The sequence below is a fragment of the Notolabrus celidotus genome, chromosome 16, assembly GCF_009762535.1.
Source record: "Notolabrus celidotus isolate fNotCel1 chromosome 16, fNotCel1.pri, whole genome shotgun sequence".
NCBI classification, from domain to species: domain Eukaryota; kingdom Metazoa; phylum Chordata; class Actinopteri; order Labriformes; family Labridae; genus Notolabrus; species Notolabrus celidotus.
In genome coordinates this window covers 19,719,494-19,742,488 of record NC_048287.1, presented here as the reverse complement: position 1 = coordinate 19,742,488, position 22,995 = coordinate 19,719,494, and the positions used below count along the sequence as shown (strand labels likewise).

Genomic DNA, 22,995 nt, shown 5'->3' with positions numbered 1-22,995 from the left:
AGCAGCTACAGCCAGCCAGGATGCCCCTGTTCCAACTGACTTCCTTTACTGTGCCCAGCAGATCAGTTCGACATTAACAGAATTTGTATCTCTATTTGGCACAATGAGGGTTCAGATCATTTTCAGAGGTGAAGGCTCAATTGGCTGTTTCAAATAAAATGAACTGGCCTGGATGAAATCGGGTTAAGCCAAAGGAGCAGATGCTCCAAGATGGCAGTCTTTTTGATTTAATTTCTGTTATTAGTTCATTTATGTGAAAACGAGCAGCTTCTTTTTGAGTATATACTATTTTTGGGTGGGCCTTAACCTTTGATTTGTTGAAATGATTATTAAAAAAACAAAGTGTGTCCTTCTGGAACAAGTTGTATAATTAACAACACTTGGCTCTCAACAATTGCTCCCTGAATTCACCTCCTCTTGTTCCCTCTCTCTTGCAGGTGGCTGTGAAGTGGACCTGTCACGTTTTTTCCAGCTCATCAACGAAATGGGTGGCATGCAGCAGGTGATGGACCTGAAGAAGTGGACCAAGCTGGCTGACCTCCTGCGTATCCCCAAGTCGGCACAGGACCGGCTGGCCAAGCTGCAGGAGGTGTACCTCCAGTACATCCTCTCCTATGACTCACTCAGCGCAGAGGAGCGCCTCCGGCTGCAGGCCGAGGTGCTGCAGGAGAAAAAGAACCTTGAGACGCGTCGAGGCCCTCTGGAGGGCCTGTCGGACTCCTCGGCGCCCAGTGCGCTCGTGCTGCCACGCTACGAGCCCAAGAATGGGCTGGCAGGTGGGATAGTAGGAGGGGCGACAGGAAATCACCGCACCAATGGAGTGTTCCATCGTCTGAAGGAGCTGGAGGCTCAGGTCAAAGCGGGCCGGCGCCGGCTCTTCGCTCAGGAAAAACAAGGCAAAGAGGACAAGCAGCACGGAGAGGAGCAGCAGGAGGAGGAGGACTGGGGAGTTCTTGGTGACCAGCACAAATGTATTTACAAGGTAAGAAGAAGGAGACTGGGCTGTGTGGGGTATACATGAGGCATGACAGTGTGTATTTTTTGCTTTTCTGCTCTCTTATTTCTAAAAGAGATTAATCTTAAGTCATGAAATACTTCGAACTTTGCATGACTGCTAAGTTGTAGTCCCATGTCTAAAACTGTTAGTTTCTAGTATCACTATTCTACTTCTTAAGTGACAAAATATGAGCCAAATCTTTGTAAGAAGCTAAGCTGTGCTATAAATTGTCACCACACACTACACCTGTGCTTCTCTTGTGTCTCTCTGGTGTGATCTGCAAAGGTGTTACCTTCCGTAGAAATTCTCAAACACTGTTCTTGGTAACACTGTCAGGCTGTCAGAGTCTGTGGTTTGTAGACACTAACAGAAGAGCAGAAGATCTGAATGTGTCATGTAGCTGAGCTGTGAAAAGCTGTGGTTTTTGGCGTTAGCACGTAAAAGCAATAGTCTTTGTATGCTCACGTTCTGTACTTTTGTGAAAGACTTTCGCGCAGCTGTGTGTGTGTGTGTGTGTGTGTGTGTGTGTGTGTGTGTGTGTGTGTGTGTGTGTGTGTGTGTGCGTGTGCGTGTGCGTGGGCCTGTGCCTGTGGTACAGTGGTCAGTAGCCTTGCTTTGTGTGTGTAAGCGCTCACACTCATCAGATGTATTCCCACCTCCTCAGCCTGCTGGCAGCTGTGTTGATTCTGGCTTGCTGAAATGTAGGTCAGAGAGAAGGCAGCCCCCAAAACCAGCCCGGCCCCTCAACCCCTGACCCCGCCTCCTTCAGCTCTCTCCACCCTTCAGCTCCTCTAAATCCAGCCCCTCACCACATGGTTCCTCTCCTTCTGCACATGCCCTTGCTGGTAGCAATTTTGCCCAGTTTGCGCTCCCTTTGCCCACTCTCTCTTTCTCTGTCATCCCCCGTCCTCTTGTAAAACCCTCTACCCCTAAAAATGTGCATCAGTGCAAAGGCTAGCAGTTCTTTGTGCATGTGTGCAATTCTGCAGGTAGAAACACATCAGCACGTCTTTCACAAAGGCTGCTCTTTTTCTTTTTTCACTCTTTACTGTTAAGCACAGAAGAGAGGTGGATACCTAGTGTGAAGAAATGGCGAGAAGATGTTCCTAAGTAAAGCCTGTGATTACAGATAACACTTAAATCAGGATGCTTTAATGGAACCACTCTGAAATACCCATGAACTGTGTAAAACATGTACTACGTCTCTGTGACGTGACTCTCTGGGTTCTGAAGTGGACACTTAAAGAACTGCAGATTTTTGCAGTCCTTACATTTGCAGCACCAGAGAAAATGCTTTACATATGAATGTTAAGAGAAGATATGACAAGAGCTAGAAGCACTTACAGTAACAACAAACATTACAAACCAGCATCGGTAATACTATTAAAAAATCTCAGAACAAAATCTCCAACAATTGTAAAATAAATAGGAGTATTCTGCTTAAATGGGTGTATTTGTATGTGCATGCATGTGCAAAAATACGGTGCACCTATTTGATGAGCTCATAGTTTCATTGCAGGGTGACTTTTTTTGCAAATAGATTATGTTCACATTTTGATGTCATTGCATGGTATCTTGATGGGGAGAGACAGTAATTATTCCTGTAATTAAGATAACTTCATTCCATTCTCTCTCTCTCTCTCTCTCTCTCTCTCTCTCTCTCTCTGAGATGTGCATTCTCCACCCATCTCAAATGTGGATCCCATTTGATTTCCTTCCCTCCCAGTTCTCTCTGGTAACCAAATCCCTCTGAGAGGGCTGAGATGTTGTCAGCAGGCTTGACCCAGTACAGCCTGTCGCCCTCTGAATTATAGAAGCACCATTCAAAGCTGTGACATGTGAATGGTTGTCACCATCCTGACAGGACGGCCTTGTCTAAATATGACCCATCACTTTTTCTGCACAGCTCAGATTTGTATGCATTTTTCATCAGGAGTGGCCTCCAAGAAGGAGGTTCTATTTCACTTTTTCTATCAGGAGAACAAAGTGCACGTCAAGGGTGTAATTAACTCTAATTACAGCGGAAAATGCCAGATAAGTGCTGCTGCTGACTTTCATACAGAGCGTCTTGACAGCCCTTACTAGGTCACTCCTGTACTGTATTGTTACAACTTCTATTATTACAACGATCTACAGGGTTGTAGAATAACGCATTTAACAAAAGGTCAGTCCCACTTTTGAAAGCATCTGGACACCCCAGGAGGAGAAAAGGGAAAAGAAAGACAAACTGTCGCCGTGATGATAAAGAACCCGCAAGGTCATCTTTCAGCAGGGTCCTTATGTGTGCAGGACGGGCCCGCAGATTTATGGTAACCTTCAAAGCATCGCTGTAGCAGGAGTGTCCATGAGAGAGGGGGTCAAGTCCAGGGGATTGTATACGGGCCATGTAGGGAAGAGAGTGCTGGATCCTTATAGAGCCACATGCTCATGCAGCGAGTTCCTTTATGGAAATGTGATGTGGAACAGAGGAGAACTCATAGGTCTTTGACATTCTGAGAGGTTTTCTTTGATCATTTTTATCCTGACTAAAAGCAGCAAAATGTTGTGTGTTTCAGATTCCAGTCAGGCTCCTTAAGAAGTGTGACTCAAAATGATTGATCTCTCTCTTTTTTTTTCAGGGGAAATCGGTGTCTTTGACTAACTTCTTCAGGATAGCCCGGAACACCATGACCATGTGCTTTAACAAGGAACCTGGGGCTGCTGAGGTCGAGGTTAGCATGCCCACATCTTGTTTGAAAAGATTCATTCTCACTTGGAATCTTGTTACTTGATTATCTTAAAAAGAAATACAGTGTCAGTCATTGAAGTCTTGATCCTAGAAGATTTTTCCATACAGCCGAACATCTGCCCGTACTTCATGCTTTCTTCCTCTGATCACTTTCTGTCTTTTTATTTTGCAGCAAGAGTACTGGAGGATTGTGGAGCAGAGAGACAGCCATGTGGCAGTGCATTGTGGGAAGGTGGACACCAGTACACACGGCAGTGGTTTCCCCACAGGAAAATCAGAGCCATTTTCAAAGTACGTAGCTCAAAACTTTACCCCACACTTGGTTTTTTACATGCTCCACTGAAACTAGAGAGTTACACTGTCTGCTTCTCTGAGGAGGTGCCTTTAAGACATCTATTCATAGTATCCCTTGAGTAAAATGAAAAATAACTTATTTCCTCTCCTCTCTTTTGCAGACATGGATGGAACCTTACTGTCCTTCCCAATAACTCTGGATCCATTCTGAGACATCTGGGTGCTGTGCCTGGTAAGAACAGGAACAAAAGGAGATCTCCAGAACATAGAGCATACATGTTTCTAGCTGCTTTTCTTCAAGTTCTGCACCATTGTTTTGGTTGATTTGCAGCAAGTACCTGAACCTGTGCTCTTGTTTTCTTCTCTCCCTGTGTCTCTGCAGGGGTGACCATTCCCTGGCTAAACATCGGCATGGTCTTTTCTACCTCATGCTGGTCTCGAGACCAAAATCGCCTTCCATATATTGATTATTTACACACTGGTGCTGATTGCATTTGGTAAGTGCTCACTGAACAAGTCTCTAATGTAAACACACACACAATAAGCAAGAGCACCAAGATGAAAGAGGGGTCAAAGGTTGGCTGATGTTTTATCGATTGGTCTGTCTTTGTGTTTCTCCTGCAGGTATTCTGTCCCTGCTGAGGAGAAGGCTAAGCTGGACAAGGTGGTCCATACACTGCTTCAGGCCAATGGCACCCCAGGGCTAGAGATGTTAGAGAGAAACATCATGGTGAGTCTCTTCTGGTTGTACAAATATAGAATAATCAACAACTCAATCTGCTTTGCATGCTCAGAAGAAGACTTTCTCTTTTCTTACATCTCTTGTTTCCTCTTGATGCGCCAGATCTCTCCAGAGGTGCTGTGCCGTGAGGGCATCAAGGTTCACCGCACGGTCCAGCGCAGCGGCCAGTTCGTTGTCTGCTACCCCGGTGCCTTCGTCTCTAAAGTATGCTGCGGCTACAGCGTGTCAGAGACAGTGCACTTCGCCACACCGCACTGGATGAACCTGGGATACCAGGCTGCAAAGGTCAGCATATGAATCTGGTTCGGGTGCAAAAGCTGCAACAGCAAACATCTAAATAAACCTACACATTTATATGTTGAAGAAATCTGCAATGAGGGATGGAAATGTGTCCTATAAGAATGAAATATAAAACCCAATGTGCCTCCTTGCTTGTGCAGAACAGATTAGTCTTTGTAATGCCTCCCAACACTGGCCCCCTGTGGACAGCAGCAGTTACAGCTCTGATTTATGAAGAGTTGATTGAAAGTGAAATGAATAAATGAACTCAGAAGCCAGAGCTTGATTCTCTAATCAGTTCAGTTGCAGCTCTAAGTCTCCCCAGGGCATGTATTTGGATTTTTTTTTTCTTTTCAAATCATGAGCAAGCCTTCAAACTATTGGAGCTCATTACAGCTGTAATAGAAGAGAAGAAAATGCTCTTTACTGTCATTATGGGCGTTATGGTGATGGAGGAATGTTAGCAATAGCATCATATGAACAGCCACAGCAAAGACTGCTCCCAAGGGTAATATGACATTCATATAATGCACTGTGTCATTGTGCATGGCCTGAGGTATTATCATAGAGAGGGGGAACATTTGACATCTAAGAGACATTGATCTGAGTGTACACTCAGTGGTCACTCTGCAAACAGTCGTGCTTATACACTGTTTATAGATGTTAGTTTACCCAGTCCAATAAATGGCTTCTACCTTCTGAGCTTGTTACCCTACAAAAGCCTTCATAAGAGCTATTTAATATAAAATTATATTCTGAATCTGTCTGCAGGACCTGAAGTGTCGCCGCATAGCCAAACCCTTCTCCATGGAGAAGCTACTGTACCAGATCGCCACAGCTGAATCCAAGAGGGACAACGGCCTTCTCCTCACCACCATCTCCGCCCTACTCAAGGACCTCAGGTAGGACTCCGTCCAGGTCTTAAGTACACACATTAAATGCAAATGATGTCACTGTTTAGATCTGTGGAATGATCAAGTGTGTGATGGGTGTATTTCTTGTCCAATAGGAACATAGAGATGCGCCAACGGCAGGAACTTTACACGGCAGGTTTGCTCTCCTCTGCCCGCTATGGCACCCATGACGGCAGCCTGGGGCCCGGAGAGGCACGCAAGAAGCCCCGTGGGAAATGGCTGGCACTGGAGTCTTCTGAGAGACGCTGCCAGATCTGTCAGCATCTCTGCTACCTGTCCATGGTGAGAGCCGGGGAACCAGAGTCTGAATTTGTTGTGGCTAGCTAAATTACTGAAACAATATGCTAATTTATATGCAAAAACACACAGCTAACTCACTGATCTTACTAACTACCACCTGCTGTTCAGTTATTTCTGTTTTGGCTCACCATTTTAAAACTATCATGATATGATGAAACTAGATACTTGTGGTTCTAGAGATCTGGTTTCAATTATCATATGTGTCTCTGTTTGTGTCTGCAGGTGGTCCAGGAGACTGACAATGTTGTTTTCTGTCTGGAGTGTGCACTGCGCTTTGTGGAGAAGCACAAATCCTGCAGAGGCCTTAAGATGATGTACCGATACGATGAGGTGAGCCTGGGTGTTTTGTTTCAGCTGGGTTGCAGTTCTCTCCTTGTCCAGAAGAGGGTGACATCAGCTAGGTTTACACAGATTCATGAGGCAGAGTAGTGAGCATGATGATAGTGTTATTCATTCTTTGTGTGAATAGAAAACAAAGTGATGCAAAAGAATCATCTAGAAGTAAAATGAGAAACGTGCAGTTTATTTCATCTTTATTTCCTCTCCCATCCAGGAGCAAATCAACAGTCTGGTGAACCAGGTGTGTGGCCGGGCCATGTTAAAGAACGGAGGCAGCGGCGTTGGTAACGGTGCAGTCGTAGTCAGTGCAGCAGCAGCAGCAGCAGCAGGAGGAGGAGTGGACCCCTGCCTCAACCTCAGCCCCGCCAAAGCGTCCCCAGCAAAGCGAGGCCCCAGAAAGCGCGCCACGGTGGAGGTGTCCCTGGCACGCCTGTCCTCCAGCCACATCCCCAAGGCCGCTGCTGTGTCCTGAGAGGGGGGGGCGCCTCGACGTCATTGCCCACATCCTGCCTCCACCCCTCCATCAGCCCCTCCCAAAATCTCCTGCTTTTACTTTTGACTTTAAAAATCACTATCATCCCTCCCCTGAATATTTAAGATTATTTTTGAGCTTTGAAAACCCCCTCACCTAACCTCAGACCCCTTCTACAAAAGAATCTCACCTCCCCCCTTAGTATGACAGGCTTGTTTCTAAAAAAGAAAAGGAAAAAAAGAAAAGCAAGATGTCTTTTTTTGCACTAGTGTGAAAGCAGAATTTGTTTTTATTCTGGATGATTTTAGAATCGCCCCTTTCCCCTTTAAGTCGTCCTTTTACCACTTTACAAGCATTAATGTCCCATGAAGACTTGATGAGACCAGTGATACCCTTTACCTCCACCTACGTCCTCCTTACACTGAAATGGGTTACATTTGTTACCTTCTTGTTGCATCACTCTTCCCTGGCCCCCGTGACTGAGCCCCACCCCTCCTCATCACGCGTCACTCAGCTGTGAACACGGGACAAATGAAAGGCGGCCTTTTTTTTTTTCTTCCCTTGTTTTTCTTCGATGAAAGTGACATCAAGTAGTTACCCAAAGTTTTTCTCTGTCCTTGCTTTGAGGAAGAGGAGTCCTTTTTAAAAATTGATTTTATTCTTTCTTGATGCAGCTACTGCATTTTCTGTTTTAAAAAAGGGGGGTCAGCGATGCGAGGTATAAACTTGAAAGACAGATGATGTTGGTTTATTGTTGGTTGATTATGTTTTTCCAAGTTCTATTTTGAATTTTAGCTTTGTTTTTTGATAGGTTTTTTTGCAAGAAGTCTTCTGTGTATTTTTATTTTTTTTGTCATTGTGGATGTTTCTGTTCGTCGGTGGATGTGAGAGGGGGCGGAGCTAAAGCTGCTCACCTCACTCCCTGTTAGTATGGAGGGACCTCCTTCGCTAGCGAGTGAAAACCGTGCCTGATACTTAGCGAGGAGATCCATTTTATTGGTGCTGTTGGTTATAATTACTGTATAACAACACAAAATTAAAAATCTGGGGGGTTTGCACATGCTAGCAGCTAACAGCTAGCTCATGCACCCCCACCCCACAGGGCAGAAAGGCTGTCGGGCTTTTCTGGTTCTAGATGTGCAATCGTGTTAACATTCCATTCTTCCAGTCCTCTTGTTTCATCTGTACCAGTAAACATTAATTATTATATTATATTATTATTATTATTATTATTTTGTGTTTTTTACCTTTGTTGATCTGATGTGTTATCTCAAGTAGAGCCACTAGTCAAAGAGTGTAAAATGTGAAATATCAAATCCAAGTTTGTTTGTTTTTTTTGGATTTTGCATTTTTCCCTTTTTCAGATATACTATGAGTGATTTTTTTTTTTTTAGAGAGAGGAAAAAGTCCAACACAAACAAAACATCAACTTTTTTTTGTACATAATCCTGTAAATTTCTTTAAATACTTGAGCCTTTTTCTGGGGATGAGGAAGGAAGGAAGAAAGAAAGAAAGGAAGGAAGGAAGGAAGGAATGAATAAAGAGAGGAAAAAGTTCCACAGGAGAGAGAGAGTGCTTGATGAAGAAAAAGCCTTACATTTCCCTTTCTTCATCCATGTGAGTGTGACGCTTACAGGGTCGCTCTGGTAGACGTGTATAAAAATTTTAAGTGCTGCTTATATCACTAAGAAAGAAGATATTGAGTAGCCAATGACTGCCCCCCCCCCCCCCCCCCCCCCCGACCTAGTTTTGTTTGTTTAGCTTTACTTTTTTAAAGAAAAGGGAAAAAAAAGAGATGTTCACAAAAAAAGTGGGTTTTTACATTTTCATTACTGAAAATTCAACAAAAATGTAGTAGCTACTCATGTTGCACTGAGCTTGCCAGTGGTGACTGTCAAGGAAAAATCCTATAATCCAGTTTGTTGGTTGTCGTCCCTCGCAGAAGACTGAACTGTTTTAGGACTATTTAATGAAATACCAAGTTGGGTGTTTTCAACATTTAAAAAAGTGGTTGTCAAGTTTTTATGGCCTTACAGTATATTTTATTCTGATGGGATTGTTTTTGTTTGTTTTTCAGTTCTCTTTTCTTGTCGTTTTTCTTCCATTTTTCTACAGTATAAACTACTTGCTCACAGTGGGGTCTCTGGTGACTTTATTTATTAGTGCCGCATCTCGGCCTTTCCCTCCACTTGGAAAGAGAGTCTCATGTTGGTTATATTGACAGTTTTTTACTTTTGCAGTTTGTACCTAAGGTTTAATAAAAACTTACCGACAATTCACTGTCACTTATTTCCAACCTGTTTGTGTCTCTTTGTGTGCAAACCTTCAGCATGGCAAAAAAAACAGACATGGTTCTTAATACATCAGGATGGAGATTTCAAGTAATGTAATCACACTACAAAACTCAAATCTTAGAAAGTTTCTGTCTAGTTTCTATTCATTACAATTAATATGTGTCACAATTACTTAGCAAGTCAAAAATTACACTCTAAAAACAAGCCACAAATTCCTTGTGCTGCCAGTGCAGCAAGATAGGAAGACAATTTTCTGAGCTGCATTGGTAGATATTTTTGCTCAATGCAATTTCAGGCCTTGGATTGTGGTGCTGCTTGTTGGTGCATTGGGTAGTTCTGTTGCCTCAGCAATAAGGTTCCTGGTTCAAATCCCCACTCCAGCTTCCTCTCACAGTCCGAAAACATGCACACCAGGTTAATTGGTCACTCTAAATTGAACTTAGGTGTGAGTGTGTGCATGTCTCTACATGTTAGCCCTGTGATAGGTTGGCGACCTCTCCAAGGTGTATGCTGCCTTCTGCCCGATGTCAGCTGGGATAGGCTCCAGCCCCCAGCGACCCCGAATGGGATAAGTGGTCAAGATAAAGGAGGTCTGGGTTGCAAAATCTTACAAGATTTTTTTTAGACTTGTCACATGAATGTGATTTGTATTTCACAAATACATTTGCTAAAATTTGAGCTTTGCAGTGCATCTTGGGACCATTTCACCCCAACTACAAAATCATCTTTTACCCGATTTCAGTGATTTCCACAGCTGGAGTAAATGAGATATCAGCTGATGGAATATTAGTGACTATGTTGTCAGATGACTGAGGGGATCCTCAATCCTCCTGTATATCCCCCTTAATTTTCTTAGCCTCAAAAAGTTTTTCAAGTAAAACAAGTTATTTCAAGTCTTCACCCTGCAAACGAGCTTCAACTTAAGTCAGATTTTAGCCACACAGAAAATCTTCCAGAGTTTGCTGTTGCAATTGAAGCAGTTTGATCCTTTTTGTTGTGCTAAATAATTGAAATCTTCTTTCATTAAGTCACTGTTTAATAAGCAGGATGACTTACAGTGGTCAAACAAGTTGTGCATTGTGCTGTCCAGGTTCCATTCTGCAGGAACAACCTGCTCATCAAACATCATCCTATCAACCCCTAAGACATGATGCAGTTCAATGTTTTGATTTCTTTGTGTGGTGAGCATCAAACACTAATTCTTTGACACCTTTAGATTGGGTTAAAATTCCATTGGTGATGAACGAGTAAAATCAACAGATTTCTGATTACCTTTTTTCCAACATAGAAATGTGAGGATAGTAAAATGCTGAAAAACAGCTGAACTGTAACATTATCTAACGACGAGGAGCAGCTGTCGTTCTGTTTATTTAACACAGAGCTGATAAGTATTTTCATTTACCACTCACTGTCCATGCAAACTGCTGGAGAGCCCTGCGGTTCTTCCTAACCTTGATTAAAGTGCACTGAATGACTGTCACGCTTCGACAGCAGTTATTTACTCTTCACAATGAACAGACACATCCACTTTCAGCCTTCAAATGCCTTTTACTCTCAGTGTAACACTTGTATTGCTTTGTCTTATTTTCCAGTTAAAAAACATTTAACTGTAATAATGAATATATACATGGTAAAATATTCTCCCCCAAGAGAAAATCCCTGTGTTTAAATCTCCATTCCTCTCTTTACAGAACACGCTCTATGCATTCACTCCCCGTCCATGTCAGCTTTCCATTAGTAAAGAGCTCAGGCAGCAGGACTGTAAATCAGAGTGAGCACGCAGGGACTGTTAACATGCTTGAACCTTAAATCCTGCTCACATTTCATACTCTTAACTTGCTCCTGAAGTGCTGGAGAGGAAATTAAAACAATGCAGGGGGAGAAACATTTATTACCAACAAGTCAGAAACTGTAGGCAAGGGGAGGGAAGAAAGGAAAGAGTAACTCTGTCACATCACACAAACGTCAACATTTCTGTACAAAAGAATGTGGATACAGTTAAACCTTCTGGGTGTTGTCCAGTGCATAGCACACAGTCCTGACAGGGATTTGGTCCTCACTCAAAAGGAGAAGTTCACCCACATATTATTGGTCAAAGGAATGGCGATGGGTAACTCTCCTGTGTGTTTATGTGTGTGTTTCTGTGTGTAAAATCAGTGATCTCTTTTGGGAGGCTGATGCAGATGAAAATATTTAACTATGTGCGCACACACACACTGGAGGTTTTCACCACCTTCGTATAGAAGGATTGAGAGTTTTTGCGTGTAACAGGACGGTGGGGAAACCCAGACTTTCAAAATAAAGTCATGACAAACGAAATCGAACATGGTGAGGAAGAACACGTGCCTTTGCATTCCTTCATCTGTAGGGGGGGGGGGGGGGGGGGGGTGGCTTTTTATTGCTAATTTTACATTTAAAAACACCAAAATAAAAAACAACAAATAATGTTTTCCTGTATTGCATACGTGTGCCCCTAAAGGTTTGAATGCAATAATTGCCAACAACTTTAGAGCCAGTCAGAACTTCTCTTATGCCTTGCTTTTGATTGGTCACCCTCCTCCATGATTGGTTCTGATTACATTCAGACAGTGACAAGTAAAAAAAGCATTTAAGATATCAGATTAGAGCATTACCCACTTCTTAGTGGATGGATGTCATCAGCCCAACTCAAGTAACAGGTGCAGAGCGGATGTTTGGGGCACCGAGGGGAATCTGTAGCTCTCTCTTTTAAAAGTTGTTGCAAAAGTTGCTCAAATCTTTGCTCACCACCCTCACATTAGTCATACACTTCCTTCTTTTCCTAGTTATTCACATAAATAAGCAGATGAAACCTCTTTGGTACTTTATCAAAAATATGCAATGATTTACAAACTTAGATTGACTCTGTTTTGACCCAAAGCAGCTGTCATGCACGACTCACGTCCAGGGTTTAATCAGATTGGTTAGGGACTCCCAGGCACCCACGGTGTGTCTTCCTGTTACACTGAAACAACTTCCCAGCCCACTAATACTTGTTTCATGCTCCCACACATACACAGGGTACACCATGCCAAATATGGACAGATGAAGGGCCAGATCTTTTTTTTCAGTGGGTCTGGAGGTCATTTTATTGAAACAGGAAGCTGTAACTGCCTTCCTGCTGCAATGAAACAACAACACACACACACACACACACACACACACACACACACACACACACACACACACACACACACACACACACACACACACACACACACACACACACACACACACTCATTCACTCACTCACTCACTCACTCACTCACTCACTCAATCACAAACACATACAAACACAAAGGTGGCCTGTATCTAACTATGTATGAAGGTAAAGTGACGTCCAGTGCATGGTCCATGTGCATGCATGTTTCAATGTCTTCACCCACATCAACCTCTCAATGATCTCCGAGTGAACCTGAACTCAAAGCTACAGACTCCATGGTTTAAAACCCACTGCCAGGTGACTGCCAGGTATTACCTCATGGTCATCAAAGCCAATAGCAAAATAGGTATTTTTCATTGAAAATATTGCTGAGTGTGCGTATGTAGTTCATAAAACAGTAACTTTCTGGGGGTTCAGTTGATCTGTAAGTCACCAAAAATGCATCCCTGTGCTCCCTGCAGGTCATTTGTGAAGTGCTTTGTGCTAACAGTTTAGAATTTGCTATATTAACAAGTCAATTAACCTAAATCACAAATCGTTTAAAGAAAGTTGTTATTAATTGCTTAATTAGCCCAGATTTTGAGGCCATAAAGAAATGCTACTGGTGACAGAGAGGCTGTTAATTACGTAGCATGGAAAGATTTTTTTTTTTTAAGTAGTGTCACTCACAAAGTTTTTTCATGTAAGTTTTCATGCTTAAAGTACAACAAACAATTTTCCTTTCACCCCATTTAACGAGGAGAGCAGCTGAAATTTTCAATAATGGGCACGTCAAAACCTGGAGGAGTTTAACTAAACTAGAAGTGTGACATCACACCTTCATTTAGACCACAGCTCAAAGTTAAAAGAAGGTTGTCTTTTAATAACTTAAGCAGTTGTTAGAATGTCATCAACCTGACAGAGCTGGTGGTGAAAGCTAAACTGTTCACACAGAGCATGAAAACAAAGAACTGCAGAATAACACATGCTTGGTTTCAGTGTGTACTTCAACACCTTTACCCAGAATGTTGGAGCATTCTGTGAATGATGTCAAATTACTCTTGTGCATGTTAAGCCATTCAAAACTAAAATGCTAAAGGGAACTAAAAGCTAATTCAAAGGATTCAATTAGAATTGAAAACTCCCATAGGTGGGCTTTAAGGCAAGGTCATGTGGCAGTTAGTGCAACCTCACTGTGTTCTCTTTCAGATGTTTTCAAAGAAAGTCAGGATTGTCCTGTATGACAATTTGATGTTGCAGCTCTGTGCGTGTTTGTATGTGTATGTGTGTGTGTGTGTGTGTGTGTGTGTGTGTGTGTGTGAGTGTGTGTGTGTGTGTTTTTAAATCCAGTCCTCGTCTCCTCAAACCTTTGGCCTGCTCTCCTCACAGTCTTTGCTGCTCTGGTCGTCATGCTCCACCTTGTCTACCAGCGCTGTATCAGGGTGCACCTCTTCATCATCCAGCGTCACCACCATGGGGGGCCTTCTCCTCCTTCCCCCAACACCTGCTCCTCCCGCTCCTCCTCCTCCCTGTTCGGGCTCCTCCTCCTCTTCCTCCTCGTCCTCCTCCCCGGCCTCTGTGTCCTGGCTTGCTGAGTCGGTACAGGTGGAGGAGAGAGAGGAAAGCTTGTGGCGGAGCTCGGCTTGGGTGGGGACCTGGAGACTGATCTCTGTGGTGAAGGACTCCACATCTGGACCTGGAACACAGAGGAGTCACCTCAGTAAGCCTGTGTCTGTAAAATAAAACCCACAGTCCTTCTATCTACTATTTATTTTGTAGGCTTGATTTCTGCCTGAGAAAAAAAGTAACTGTGAGGGGCCAATGTTCCAATAAAGCCTGCAATTGTCTGAGCTAGCTCTTTGTTCACTGACATCACTTCCTGTCAACTTTCATGTCAAGACCATAGACTGTATAAAACATGAACGAAATCTCAGTGATATCACCCATCTGTTGCTGAAGAGGTGTTATGAAGTCAAACAATGGTGTTGCCATACCATGAATGCTGACTCAACATAACTTTTGAACACCATGGAAACAGACAAAGAAGTGCTATTTCACCCTCGTAATATACTAATAATTATCTTATTTCACTTGTATGCAATGATTGATGAGAGATGAGGGATTATTGTCTTATTATTGTGGGTTATATACTGTGGGTTGTATATTTTATCTCACACTGTTGCCTCACAGCTAGAAGGTTCCTCGTTCGCTTCCCCGGCCAGGCAGGTGCCTTTCTGTGTGGAGTTTGCATGTTCTCTCTGTGCATGCGTGGGCTCTCTCCGGGTACTTCGGCTTCCTCCCACAGTCCAAAAACCTGCTCACCAGGTTGATTGATCACTCTAAATTGCCCGTAGGTGTGTGTGAATGGTTATCTGTCTCTCCGTGTTAGCCCTGGCAACCTGTCCAGGGTGTACCCTGCCTTCCGCCCGAAGCCAGCTGGGATAGGCTCCAGCCCCCCGTGACCCCTAACGGAATAAGCGGTCAAGATAATGGATGGAAGGATATCTCACACACTACCTGTTTGAGATCAAGATCAGTGCTAAGAAACATATTAATAACAAGCCTGTGGTTGGATTGGCAGACAGAATCAACCCAGGGCAGCATGGTATGGCTAAATGGATGGCCAGCCATTTTCAAAACATATAAAGAGATCATTAATAATGAATTCAATTATTCAATTTATTATGGTGGCAATGATGGTTTAATTTCATTACCATTAATTGATGACTGATCATCATTAATCATCACTGAAGCTCTCCTTAGAACAATGCTCTCTGTGTCTGCTTCACAGCATAAAATATTTTAAGTCAGCATGCAGAATTACAAAGAATTTGAATATACATAAAATGATGTCCTCTGATGTATTGTTGAGCTCATGGGGTTACTATTTTTGGTGCATTTGGTGACGTATAGTTGACTGATGCAAAGGAGCTTGGGGGATCAGTTGAGTTTGTGGAAAAGTTGCAGTGATTGGATTCAAATCAGAAGGTTGTGCAGCGCAGTGAATGTTTTTATTTATGTTCTACAGTATGTTGTGATCTCAAAATCCTGACTTCCTTGAGGGACTGATAAGTTCTTCATTGTCAATATCTAACCAGCTTCATGAAAACAGGGCATTGTTCTGTCTGCTAGAACAGCTTCATACGTTTTTTTTAAACATGCTTGGAGCTCGGAGCTCAGCCTCCTACAGACATATAAATGTAGCTAAAGTATGAGCATGGATTTTATTTTTGTTGAGGACAAGCTGTCAGTTCGATGCTGGAGGTTGTTCCCTGTCACAAGAATTTTCCAAGCAGATGTGGACAGATGGTGTTGATGCATCGTGCCTAAACACTGGTCCTGTCAATCTCTTGAGTCACAGTTTTCTGCGTGGGAAAATCATTTCAAATGATGCAGAAAAAAAGTTATTCTACTCAGCAATAAAGTGTTTTATTCATTGCATCCTTTAGGTGTTCTGTGTTAGTGTGTGTGTTTATGGCCACATACCTGCAACAGGCGAGGCGGCGCTGTTGTCCTCTCCCCCAGAGTGCAAAAACACATCCAGGGCTTCGTGGTCGGACATGTCCATCAGATCCATCTGCTCCAGCATGTCCACGTTCACCTCCATAGATGACATGCTTCCTATTGGCTCTGAACACGAAATGGGACAGCAAGATATTAGCCTCAGGACAAGGAGGGAGCATTAAGAGGGCAGCAGTAAGGGGATGAGTCCAGGAGGAGAGACGCTTTAAAATTTATGTTGTTATGAAATGTGCCAAGCAGAAGCAAATAGAGCACACTGAAGCTGGATGATGAATTTAAATGAGTTAGCTAACAGTTTGTTCACCTTATGATAAAGCATAGCCATAAATAATGGATTGGCAGGTGTCACAGTATAAAGAAGCTCTGTATGAAGGCAACAAGTAACACTAAAACATCCTTAAAGGATAGTTTCTTATACTCTCATGCCCATATGTACATTGAGAGAGTGGGATCCTTCCTCCTCTTTACAGTGGCCGTCAGTACATCTTTCTCTCAGGCAGCCTGACCCTATTCAAGAGATCTTATTTTTTCAATGCTGCACAAAATACACTTGTTCAAATTAAAGTAAAACTTTAGCCAGTATAAAGACTACAAGAAACCAACTGAAGAAACCTCATAACTGTGCAAGACTAAGTTTTACTTCTGAAGTTATGAATCAACTTCAACCAAACTTTACAACTCATTTTCTACAGAATGAGGACTGAGGACATTGTCTCCTATCACCTACACTCATTATCACATCAGGAGGAGAGTTTTGAATCCAGTACAGAAAGGAGTTTCAATGTACATATGATGAAGTAAGTATTGTTTCAAGACTTACTTGAAGACATGAACATTTCCTTTAGATGGCATATATCAGTGTCTGACAAGCAAAAAGCTCAGCTAATAGAGAACTTAAATGTCCATATCCGCTTTTACTATTCAGTAGTATTGGAGTCAACCAAAGTTTATGAATACTGCTAATACTCTTTGGTTTCTAAGTATGTAATATATCAGCATAAAAAATTAAAGGGGTAAGTATGGAAGAGGATTGGGGCCATTGGAAATTTTCTTTTTAAAAAGGTGCAATATTCTTTTTAAATTCTGGGATTAAAGTCAGGATTCTGACTTTTTTCTCCCTGAATGTCAGAAAAAAACCCTGAGAATTCTGAGAAAAAAGTCAGAATTCAGACATAAATCATTTTTTCTTAGAATTCTGACTTTATTATCGGAATTTAAACAAAAAAATTCCACCTTAATTTTTTCCAGTGGCCACAATCATCTTCCCTATGTAGGCAATTATTTTTGGATGCATTTCTTAATAATTTGAATTTTTTTCCATACTGACAGAAATCGACAAAATGAATTATCTGAAAATTAATATTTGCAAGGCTGAATTAAATCCAATCAGAAGTCCATCCAATCAGTTTATCCAGATTACAAACAAATTGAAATGATTAGATGAATCAGAGCATGTTGTCCCATTTGGGTGGAGTGATTTTGACTTATTTTTCTGGTAGATATTCCAAATCTAGTTTAGGATTTGTGCACAATGCAGCAAACACAGCACTAGTCCGCCAATGTACCAGTGAAGTACATTCAGTGAGATTGAAAAATGGGCGCCATTCAGAATAATAGATATGACGTTAAAAGATGAAACGCCATAGAAACTGAGCTTGAGTTTATTTTACATGCAAGATCATTTTCTAAAAAAGCTGGGACACTGAAAAAAGGTAATAAAAACCAATTTGATGGTTTGATAATTTTAACACTTAACCCTGTTTTATGAAAAGAATATTCTTATTCTAAATTTGTTGCCAGCACATGTTTAAAAAATATTGGGACAACAAAACACTGAAAAAGTTGAGTAGTGTTCAAAACATCTGATGGAACTTATTTCACAGCATTTCTTCTGATGCAATGATAAGATAGTAAAATTGTACAAACATGTAATTGAATGCACCTGATGCGTCTCTCATGTTGCCGGTTTTATGTTAATGTTGGTGATTGAAACCACGTTACACCCCTCTTTCGCACAAGCTAATTTAGGATCTGTTACAGTCCTGGATTCACCACCTTGCAAGGGTGCAAACCCCACGTTCACTAGCATGAGCGCTGCATGCGTCACAAACAGCCAGTCATTGCACTGCGGGGATGGAGGAGGAGAGGGCAGGGTAAAGTTGCGAGCACGAGAGGAAGAAGGGAGATGATTGGTCGGTGCACAGCAGTAAGAGAAGATGCCATTGGCTACCGTACCTCAAGGAAATGAGGAGAGCAGAGGAGGGTGGCACAGGGAGGGAGAGCAGAAGAGTCAAGAAAGAGAGAAAGAAGGGGGATGTTATTTCCCATGGAGACTCCCCCCTAAAAGTCTTCCAATACTTCAGAAAACAACAGAAAAAAAATATCACACAGACACGAGTGAGCATCAGATCAGATCACTCAACTCCGGCAATTCATCTGAATGTCTGAAAATGTACTGTACTCATATTTGAGTTCATTCTAATATATTAACACACAGACATGGATGAATTGAATGCATATACACACACGCATGATGTTAATTTTTTTTACACATACATACACATAATCACTCCAGATGTTTTACACCAATCCAGTGATAAAAACATTTACTTCTCTCCTCTTCTCTGTCGAGACAGCAGTGCTGTTTTGTGTGACACATCTGAGAGAAACTGAGGTCGAATGCTCACTAATGAATGCTCAGTGCGCTGCCTCCTCTCATGTGCATTCCCATATCTCGCCTGTCAGCTCCACGATTACCACCACATAGCAGTTGTTCAGGCTCATAAAACATAGCATGGAGGATGTTGATTCAGTATTCAGGCCCAAATGGAGCCGTCTCTCCAACACATGAACCAAAATAAACAAATATGCATACAAAGACACACACACATTTGCATACACACGCACACAAATTCACTTAAACCAGCAGTGAAGCTGTGTTGTGAGAGTCTTGCTCAAGAAAGTGCTGCACTGAGGACATCATTTCCGTGTCACTGACTTTAACATGTTCTTCTTTTAGCCCTTCTCTGACCTTGCCTAAAAGGTTTCCCTGCTGGGAGAGACTGTGGTGAGATTATGGAGAGTATCCAAGTGTGTGTGTTTGTGTGTGTATAAGAAGACCCTTGAGACTGGCTTTTGATGGCTCAGTGGGTGAGGGCATCCGCAGTGCTTTCTCTCTTCGCTTGACTATCTTCCTTCAGTATATTTCCAGTGTCTCTCTCCACTTGTTCTCTGTGTCTCCAGCTGAATATTTGCTCACCATTGGCGCCGAACCTGCTGTCGGGATTTGTGGCTGTCTGAGAAATAATTCACTGTATTTACACAGCAGTCATTTTCCTCTAATGCCATGCTCAAGGTGGGAAGCTCAAATGCTTTCATAATGCTGTATGTTCCAAATATTAAGTATAAAATCAGACAAATCATTATTACTTCACTGCTTAATTGGTCAGCAACTGAAAGGATGATGGAGGAAAAAATCTAAGACATCAGCTATATCCTAAGAAAAAACAACATTTGCTATCACTGGACTACAACCAAAGTTAGCTCCTATTCCAATCTCTATTTAGCAATTTTACCCCCTTATCAATATTTGAAAGGCTTTTTTGTGCCACACCACAAGATAGGAAAAGGCATGAAGTCTGCACCAACAGTGGTCTTATGGGGTGTTCACAACAAACGCAAATAAAATCATTCAAGTGAATTCCATGTAAAGTCAATTTAGAGATGTAAGTAGATGCCTCTTTGTTTGATGATAACAGACTGGAGTGGTGTTTAACAATGACAGTGTTGCTAACAGTTTTGGCAGCTAGCGACCGTAAAGATATTAGATTTTAGACGCAGTCCTCACAGTGAGCATGGACACTTATCTTAGCAGCAACAGTATTTCTAACAGCTCTGTTTGCTAGCTAACTGTACTGTTAGTGATCAGTCAAGTGCTAAAGTTAGCGGTTATGATGGCAGGTGGTGGTGATATTTTTTCAAATATGTTGTCCCAATGTTTTTTTATAGTTGCTGATCAATCAAGTAGCAATGAACCCGTCACATACACTATGTTTATTGCCCAACTGGGATACAGGATTACACTGCATTTGAGTCTTTCCTCCTGAACAGCCAAAGAAAATGGCCACTTTGTGAACAGGGTGAATGAGTTGCAGTGTGAGTGTTTTTCCACAAACAATACTCTTAATTTCAGTTTTATTTCAACATCTTAATGGGCCTCTTTTTTTATATTTGATTGCAGATCTTTAATAGCAATTACAGCTGATTTTTATTTTGCTGTTTTGGATATCAGTATAGTAGCCAACATGAGATCCTGTAGATTCTTAATCTAACTATCTCTAGTGTTTATATACAATTAATACATTCAGGCTGCACAAGTTCTTAAATAGTCCTTGAATAATGAGCTATAGACATTTACATACTGCTGCACAAACCATGTCTTTAGGAGTTTTTAGTTCATAGGCATCACTGCACTAATAAACACAAGAAAGCTGTTTGATTGACAGTATAAACTGGAGGTCTCTCCTTCTCCACTCCTTTAGTTCCTTTCCTTTCACTCCATCCCCCCTCCCTCCTTACTGCTTCACAATCCTCTCTAATAAGCCACATCCAGAGGATTACGAGAGCAGGATAGATGAGTAAAAGAAGAAGAAAAATCCCATTCCAATCTCTTAACCACCAGAGTCTAATGCATCTTACAGAGCAGAATGCAGTCCCTCACTTCAGCACATCCTCTGGGTATTTCAGCACAGGATTTTAGCAGTAATACATGGGGTATACTGCAGCAGGATTCTATTACAATCCCTGAGGAAGACTACATTTATATGGTGCGGTGGCATTTTTCAAAGTAATGTCTCTACTTGTGGGTTTAGCGACAGGCACTCAGAGTGTGGAACGTCGCTGCAGAAAGCTATTATGGCTCAATCTAGTGATATGCAGCTGAAGTGTGAAGGTTTCGGCTGATGCTATCGTGGCTCTGGAATTAATTCACTTGAATGCTTGATAGCTTTGCATTTGCTGTTGAATGAGTTAGAACACCAAAACCTAAATCTCAATTCTGAAAATCGTCCTTTTCCCTCTGGAGGCCTCGACATGTGCTCAAATTAGAGCTGTTTAAACATGATAAACGAGCTGTCACCTTCATCACCTGTAAAGAACCTCTAACCTCATTGCTTTCCCTTCTCACCTCTCCTCTCAGCGATCTGCAGGTAGCCAGTAGACAGATACTGCTCCATGTCTTGCTGAAAGGCCTCCTCGAAGAACTTCTGCCTCTCTTTCAGCTTGACTTGGGGAGTTTGGATGCCTCCCTGTTCTGCCCCAGGGACTCTCTGTGCATGCTCTGCATCTAGCTCCACTAGAAAGAAGAGAGGAGAAAAGTTAAGAGAGGTTAGTGAGAAGCTAGACAGAAGACAAATGCATGAAAAAATAGACATCATCTGAAAAGCAAAAACATCCTGAAAAAAGTAAGCAACCCTTAAAAATATTCCCTTGAGATTCATAGTCTTGTTTTAAAGATCACAAAAGCTGAGCAGCTTATATCTTTTTCTTGGCTTAATTTCATGGATATCTATTCACAGTTTTTCTGTCTCACCATCAGACAAACAAGAGGTGGAAAACACTTCATTCTTTTCTAGTACAATCAACACTGAACACCAGTTCCAAACCTCTCTGACCAAAACGCTCTGATATGAAGTAAATGGGAGCTACGGGGGAGAGAGAAAGCAGCAAAACTCATCCTCTAAAGGCTGGAGTCAATCTTTACCGAAGCAGAACGATGTCGGGCTCAGTGCTCCACAGAGCTCACAGATTCTGCCATTCACTCCACCCTCAGAAACTCAATACTCAGTCTCCTGTGGGCTGCACAGGAGGGACCACACTCACAGAAGTCTCACATGCAGCCCACTCTGCTGCACACACTTTGGTAAACAGAGGCTCGTCTCCCACTGTGTGTACCCTCCGTCCTGCTGGGGCATTGGATGGGAGGTACATCTTTGTTGCCTCTAACACGAGTAGCTGCAATGTTTGTTCTGCTATTTCTCGGGTTGAAGGATTGCAAGACCATTTGTTCTCTGATGGGCATTTATATATATATATATATATATATATATAGATATATATATCTATCTATATATATATAGATAGATATATATATTCTTGTTTAAATTATTGTACTGTACACCTTCTTGTTTGCTGCTGTAACTCCAAAAATTTCCCCATTGTTGGACGAATAAAGGAGTATCTTATCTTATCTTATCTTTTTACTGAATATGACTGAATAAGGGCAGTGGTGGTTCTAGACCAATTTTACTGGGGGGGGGGGGGGGGGGGCAGGCTGGGGCCAAGGGTGTTGTTAGAGGGACACATTCAACCCTGACAAAAGAGACTGATAAGGGCGAGGACCGGCTGAGAACAAACTGGCAAAACATCAGTGCATCCTTATATACTAGACATATATACTACTGTGTCATATATCAAAATGCAGACTGACAGCAGCTGTTCGGCTGTTTACACTCAACATGAGTCCCTTAGCGCTTTAAGGGACTGGAACCAAGTGCCACACGCATGTGTTCTGCCTGTAACATCAGCACAATACCGAAGCTTTTTTTATTGTATAATATTATTTTGGTGTGGAGGGGGGGCCACATGGGGGTCCAGGTTCAGTTTTACAGGGGCACTGGCCCCGTTGGCCCCTCCCCAGAACCGCCACTGAACAAGGAGTCTAACTTAATAGCTCTGTTATACTCTGAATAAGAGGAATACATTCACAAGTCCATTAGATTTTGTATTAAAAGTCTAGCTTAAATGGTGTGTAAGATTCTGGATAAGGAATCTTACCATATAGCTCTCTTAGATTTTAAATTAGGGGTCAATCAATCAATCTTTATTTGTATAGCGCTAAATCACAACAAATGTTACTTCAAAACGCTTTTACAAAGATAGCAGGTCTAGACCGTA

General features: G+C 42.1%; 2 protein-coding genes and 1 long non-coding RNA gene across 4 annotated transcripts in view; 1 reads left to right on the top strand and 2 right to left on the bottom strand.

Annotated features, from left to right (window-relative positions):
• Positions 1-9,361, top strand: part of jarid2b (jumonji, AT rich interactive domain 2b) — a 116,452-nt gene extending 107,091 nt beyond the window's left edge. The window contains exons 8-18 of the mRNA XM_034704800.1: positions 438-982; positions 3,616-3,708; positions 3,898-4,016; positions 4,181-4,251; positions 4,402-4,516; positions 4,644-4,749; positions 4,864-5,046; positions 5,812-5,942; positions 6,050-6,236; positions 6,477-6,584; positions 6,808-9,361. Of these exons, the coding sequence (XP_034560691.1) occupies positions 438-982; positions 3,616-3,708; positions 3,898-4,016; positions 4,181-4,251; positions 4,402-4,516; positions 4,644-4,749; positions 4,864-5,046; positions 5,812-5,942; positions 6,050-6,236; positions 6,477-6,584; positions 6,808-7,065 (1,916 nt within the window). The 3' untranslated portion in view covers positions 7,066-9,361. The remainder of the gene's footprint in view (positions 1-437; positions 983-3,615; positions 3,709-3,897; positions 4,017-4,180; positions 4,252-4,401; positions 4,517-4,643; positions 4,750-4,863; positions 5,047-5,811; positions 5,943-6,049; positions 6,237-6,476; positions 6,585-6,807) is intronic.
• Positions 4,579-5,019, bottom strand: LOC117827926. Its single transcript, XR_004634302.1, has 2 exons — positions 4,837-5,019; positions 4,579-4,722 (listed from the first exon to the last, which is right to left on the bottom strand). It is a non-coding gene; the product is annotated as an uncharacterized LOC117827926 (long non-coding RNA).
• A 1,526-nt stretch (positions 9,362-10,887) lies between the features above and the next one.
• Positions 10,888-22,995, bottom strand: part of dtnbp1b (dystrobrevin binding protein 1b) — an 89,375-nt gene continuing 77,267 nt past the window's right edge. For both annotated transcript variants that reach the window (XM_034704375.1, XM_034704376.1), the window contains 3 exons: positions 21,227-21,394; positions 16,006-16,149; positions 10,888-14,215 (listed from right to left, as the gene is read on the bottom strand). In XM_034704375.1, the coding sequence (XP_034560266.1) occupies positions 13,881-14,215; positions 16,006-16,149; positions 21,227-21,394 (647 nt within the window). In that variant the 3' untranslated portion in view covers positions 10,888-13,880. The remainder of the gene's footprint in view (positions 14,216-16,005; positions 16,150-21,226; positions 21,395-22,995) is intronic.